The sequence below is a fragment of the Eutrigla gurnardus genome (assembly GCF_963514095.1).
Source record: "Eutrigla gurnardus genome assembly, chromosome: 8".
NCBI lineage: Eukaryota > Metazoa > Chordata > Actinopteri > Perciformes > Triglidae > Eutrigla > Eutrigla gurnardus.
In genome coordinates, this window is record NC_139922.1 from 21,171,496 (window position 1) to 21,177,504 (window position 6,009).

Genomic DNA, 6,009 nt, shown 5'->3' on the forward strand with positions numbered 1-6,009 from the left:
AAGTTGTGATGATGTTGCTTTTGTGCACCACCTTCTGTGGTTGATCTGCTCCATCACAGAATTCAGAAGAAATGTTTGAGTGGGCTGTTTTAACAGGTATCTTGTATCTGATATCTGAGCATTAGCAGTATCTCATTCTTGTATTAAACAAATACACAAAGTTATATTGATTCATCAAATTCACCCAATTTAAGTCTACCTATTGTGAACTTTACCGTGAGGAGAAGGTCCAAAATGAACAAAATTGAAAGACGCAGAAAATAAATCTTGAAATAAATAAAGGGGACGAGGATTGAGAATGGATTAATGGAGACAGATTTTGACATCCGCTCTAAAGAATATTGGTGTTGCATCTGTATTATTCACTTATTGAATGAATCAAACAAAAGTTATTCAGTGTAGCTCAGTAATATTCATAAAGAATGCAGTGAGTAGACAGACAGAAAGGTAGCTGATCACAGGCCTGCAACAACCACAGATACTGTTTTTTTTATTTGTCGTAGCATTTATTAACTACTTTAAAAAGAATTTCAACAAATAAAAAAGACACATTTCCTACTGTAGCGTTGAAACACACATTACATTTGTAAACTTGGCTTTACCAAAAGCCTGCTGTCAGGTAAGATGCCAATATATTGTTTGGTTTCTGGGTCTGGTGCAAAATATAACGGAACTGACATTTTTACTGTACTCGATGGAAACCTGGAGACAAAAGGGACCCAAAAAAGAACACACAGAAATGATCCCAATGCCTTTTTCTCATGTAGAAAAATGGCAAAAGAGACAAACAACATGAATTAATTATATTAACAAACATTTATGGTGAGTTTGAAAATACTGTATAAACATAAACAAATGTAATACACATTTGATGGTATTATTGATGTATAATTACACATCATCATCATCTCTGTAACCATACACCTAGTGTCTAAGTAGTATTTTCTCTTCCCCTCCAGGCCCGTGGCTCATAGGTTAAGGCACTCAACACGAGCATGTGACATGCGCACTCGGCCCTGTTGTCGAGTTTTGTTATGACAAGTCGAGGCCTCGGACTAAATTAGGAGCGAAGCCCCTGTCTCTGTCGGGGTGAATCCGTGATGGAGGGCATGGACCTGGACCTGGACCAGGAGCTCATGCAGAAATTCAGCTGCATGGGTACAACGGACAAAGATATCTTAATATCGGAATTTCAGAGGCTCCTCGGGTTTCAGCTAAACCCCGCCGGATGCGCCTTCTTTCTGGACATGACCAACTGGTGAGCTCGAGGACTCGTGCGGCCTGCTGTTTTGGTTAACGTTAACGTGAGATAACAGTATGTCACACGAGCTAGCTTTCCGTTTCTCCTCGTGAAAAGTTGTGTCGTCGGTAAAACGGGAAAGGAAACGGTAGAAGCGTTATTCAGCGTTGTGACTGAGCGATAGCGTTCACGTTAAGGTATGTAAACGTGGGCACAATGACAGCTAACGACGTTGTAGTAACGTAAGTAGCGTTAGCTGAGTCACCGTGTGTCCGACTTTTTGATTGCCTGTCAGGGACGCAGTGGAAGGTAGCTTAGCGGGTTTATACGATAATCATAATAATAAAGAAAAATCACTTAACACACGAGTGCACACCGTATGGTATTTGAACGAAAATGTGCTAATTTGTTTGTTGTATGTATGTTTGTCGTGGTTGTTCAGGCTGCTGACAGGAGTTACCACCAATTGTATGCAAAGCTAGGTTCCGCCAGACAGCTAGCTGTTTGTCACTGAAATGATATTAAGGCGTTTATAACCATTTCCCTCACGGTCTTGTTAACTGCTTATTGTTGGACACCCGTCGCGTTTACGTCATCGACAGTCGTGACGATCAAACGTGGACGTTAGCTCTCGCTCACTATCGACCACCGTTTATTACGTAACCTTTCAACACGCCGACCGTCGCTCCAACGCTCAACGTGCACAAAGTACGTTAGTTGGGCAGAGCCTGGTGAATATATTGAGAATACTTGTCAAACAGCAGTTGCACTGCTTTGTTTTGGTTTCTTGTTGTTGCGTTGCTTTTAAAATGCGACATATTTAGAAGGTGAAACAGAATGTGAAAGGACGAAAAAGGTCATAGTGAAGTCTTCCCTTGAGCGAATCTTTCTGCGCATATGCAGCATTAGGCCAGCGCAGATCTGCGGAAGATAACAGATCCATGGGCAGTGCAGGCAATAGTAGTAACACGTGATGCCGTGCAATAGCTCCCCTGCAACGAGCTGTCTAAAAATAAAAACTGCTGGTTTATGGATGACCAGCGTGACACGGGAAGCAACCGTTCTTTATCTGCAGACATCTCAGTTGCTTGCCACACAATGTATGCACTTGTTATGAACCATTCACAAAATGAGGTTAAGAATATTATTATTATTGTAGTACAACTATATCACTGTCTCGTGAATTGTGTGGGTTTTTTTTGTTGTTGTTGTTGTTGACCCAGATCTACTCAGGCCCTTAGTATGATTCATCTTTAATTGGTCTTGCAAAATGGTGGTTTCCACATCTATAGTGATCATTTTACCAAAGTAAAATAAATGATTTTGTTAGCGTTGAATAACTACCACTTTCATGGCGTATACCAATAGCTAAGAATCAACATAATGGGAGGATACAAAATGAAAAAGAAGTCCTGCAAAAGTCAAGAAACAACATAACAGAAAAAATACAATAAAAATAGAAAAAAACTATTATAGCGGATGTATCTGTTTTTAAATGAAAGAGCTAGTTTGTTACAGCAATATGCAAATTATTCTCCATATTTGGCTTAACATTGGTTCATTCCTATCTTTGTAATTTGCTGTTGAATCATGGGCTTTCCCCTACACAAATCACACGTTACAGTCAAATATGTATCTGTACTGATCACCTGGATCTCTGCCTTCTGTTGTCCCAGGAATTTACAAGCAGCCATCGGAGCCTACTATGACTTTGAGAGTCCCAACATCAGTGCACCGTGCATGTCCTTTGTAAGGGATGTGACGATTGGTGAGGGTGAATCGGTTCCACCAGACACACCTTTCACAAAGACCTGGAGAGTACAGAACACAGGTAAGCCTGCTTGACTAATAATAAGATAGACCACAGATCTGACATCATTCACTGAAAAATCAAAAATAATTACACTTGTCATGTGGAGTTCAGCATAGTTTTCTGTGTGTCTTGCAGGTGCAGAGTCATGGCCTCCTGGGGTTTGTCTGAAGTATGTTGGAGGAGATCAGTTTGGTCATGTAAACATGGTGATGGCGCGGTCTCTAGAACCTCAGGAAATGGCTGATGTAAGTGTGCAGATGCAGAGCCCTGCATCTCCTGGAATGTTCCAGGGCCAGTGGAGAATGTGCACAGCCACCGGACTCTACTTTGGAGGTGAGGAGAGAAAAGGTCACCACAGAAACAGTCCCAACATCAGTGGGACAGACAGAAACAATAGACAATGAATCAATCAGTCGATTGACAGAAAAATGATTTGCAACTATTTCGATAAAAAATGTGTTAATTAAATTAAAAGATTCTCAAATGGGAGGATTTGCTGCTTTCCTCTTTTTTTACATAATTGTAAACTGAATATATTTGGGCAAACAAATTAAGCTATTTCGGCCTTTTAAAACAACAGCAACAACAGTCATTACTAAAGAAGTACTGGATCATTTTGTATGCATTTTCTGAAAGTGATAGTATTGAATGGCACACACAAATTAAAGGTTAATTCATTGAATTGGTCTTTGTCCTCCTGCAAGTTAAATATGTATGATGGAGTCCCAACAGGAAGTGCTTCCAGACTTGCACACTTACGAATTAAGCAGCAGAGGGATACTCAATTAAAAAGCACTTTGCCTTAATGTTTCATCTAGGTGTTCATAGTAATAATTCCTCAATTAACACCTAGTGTCATAAAGAGAGAAGAATTGCAGACCTGGGGCTATTTAAATCTATGAGGATATCGGGTGGTAGTGGCTTTATTTTAACCTTGTATTGGGGAGTGGCTTTGTATATCATAAAATGGTGTTTCTTTCGACAGATGTCATTTGGGTGATCCTGAGTGTGGAGGTTGGAGGCCTCCTTGGCGTCACACAGCAGCTTTCCTCTTTTCAAGCAGAGTTCAACACCCAGCCTCACCGCAGCCTGGAAGGAGACTACAACCCCTTCGCCTCGCCAGAGAAGAGCAAGTGCCCCAACAGCAACAACAACAGCCTCCATAACACCAGCGATCATATGGTTGCAGAGGAACATTGGCAGGGAAACCCCAACCAGCTGCAGCAAGATCAGAATGGACTTTCACACAACTCTGTGGATATAGTAGCAAACAGTCTACAAAGCAATCTATCAGTAGTCTCTTATAACCAGGTAAGACATATAAAAAGGGCTATTTAATGGTTGCTGTTATTCTCTTCAAATCCATCATTAATGATGGAACTTAATCTGTAAGTCTTTATAATTATAATCAAAAAACACACAATCTATAAATACAAAATTAAGTGTATTTGTAGACATTTAATGTTTCTAAGATGCATTTTAGATTAAAATGATGTGAATTGAAAAGAACCCCACATAGGAAATATGTTTATATAGAGCTGAGCTGAAATCATACTATCTGAGTAACTTTAACATGACTATATAAAACATTGCTCAGGGCTGCAGTATTAGATCAATTAATCAGGTTGCTCATACTCCCTCTTTGCCATATTGAATTGAAGCTGGAGAGAAGTTCATTCCTCCCATTTGCCATTTTAAACTGATCTTTAAACAGTTGACAGCCACACTGGAAGTTTTCTTCAGCTATACTTGGGCACAGTTATTTGATTGAGTGATGTTTAGCAGGTTATTTCATTTACCAGGTAACCATGCCAATTTAGCATGTTAATTTAGCCCATTACTAGTAAACACAAAGTACAGCTCAGGTTGGGAATATCTTTAATTTGACAAGCATTTGGGCATAAACCAAACCGGCTAGTGTGGCTTAAAAAAAATAAAAATGTAAAAGTATAGTTGAGACCTGTCATGGAGGTGAGGAAACAAACCCAAAGTAATGTCTGCAGGACCATGAGGTCACAAATCCGACGTGACGCACTGCAAGAAGCCAACGCACATAATAATTTTATAAATGTGCAGCATATGTTACCATGGTGACCTACCTCGGTCCGACGTGAACCCCCGTCGTAGGTCTGAAAACCCAGGGTGATAAAGTGGTAGAGGGAAAGGGCTGGCGAGCTGGTTACATATGCTGACCAACTGATGAGAGACTTAGAGGCAGGTGGGAATTGTTTGGAAGTATGACGACATCTGGTGGACAGGTGGAAAATGACATGTGTGGAAAGCATCTCAGAATTGCACCGTCCTGGGAGAAGGGAGAAGTGTCTGGGGGACAGGGAGACCGCCGTTTAAAACAGTAACTTAGTATTGTGATCTAACTCGACACTGACATCATTTCTCTTCCTTACAGGGTATACAGGAGCCCTATCCTTTTGGGAACTCTTAAATCACGGGACTTGTCACAGTGAAGCAGCAGTAAACCTCTGGAATCTGTCACACCAGTAAGAGAAAGATAAGGGTTTATCAGTAGCGTGTTGAGAGTGTGGAGATTCAAAAACACTTTATGCAAAGTCCAGCTACACTTTGAGAAACCAGAGGCACCCAACGCTCCCAACGTGCAGCTCAACCAACATCCCACAACCCACTGTATGCACGCGTGAATGCTAAGTTAAAAGAAAAAAATGAGTGCTATGAGTCTTTTGAGTGGTAACTTCTTTTTTCTTTTCTTTTTTCTTTCTTTCTTTTTTTTCCTTTTTTCAGATTTTCTTCTTTTAGTTGTCAGGAAATGAAAACGATGGCGGGAGTGTGTATTTGTGAAACTGTGTGTGTGTATATGTGTGTGCGTTGTGCAACCTGAAAGAGAGACTTTGGAGGAAAAGCCATTTATTTTGCCAACTGATTCTCCGGTTTCTGCTCTGACTCTTGGTATATAGATTACATGGATCTTCTGGACCCGTTC

The 6,009-nt window shown here is 40.6% G+C and overlaps 1 protein-coding gene across 1 annotated transcript; it reads left to right on the top strand.

Annotated features, from left to right (window-relative positions):
- The first annotated feature begins 999 nt into the window (after positions 1–999).
- LOC311017378 (protein ILRUN-like) lies at positions 1,000–5,607 on the top strand. The gene is made up of 5 exons (XM_084015669.1): positions 1,000–1,258; positions 2,917–3,071; positions 3,189–3,386; positions 4,039–4,364; positions 5,461–5,607. Exons 1-5 carry the CDS (start codon positions 1,101–1,103, stop codon positions 5,494–5,496), a joined length of 873 nt encoding a protein of 290 aa, XP_083871795.1. The 5' UTR covers positions 1,000–1,100; the 3' UTR covers positions 5,497–5,607.
- The last annotated feature ends 402 nt before the right edge of the window (positions 5,608–6,009 follow it).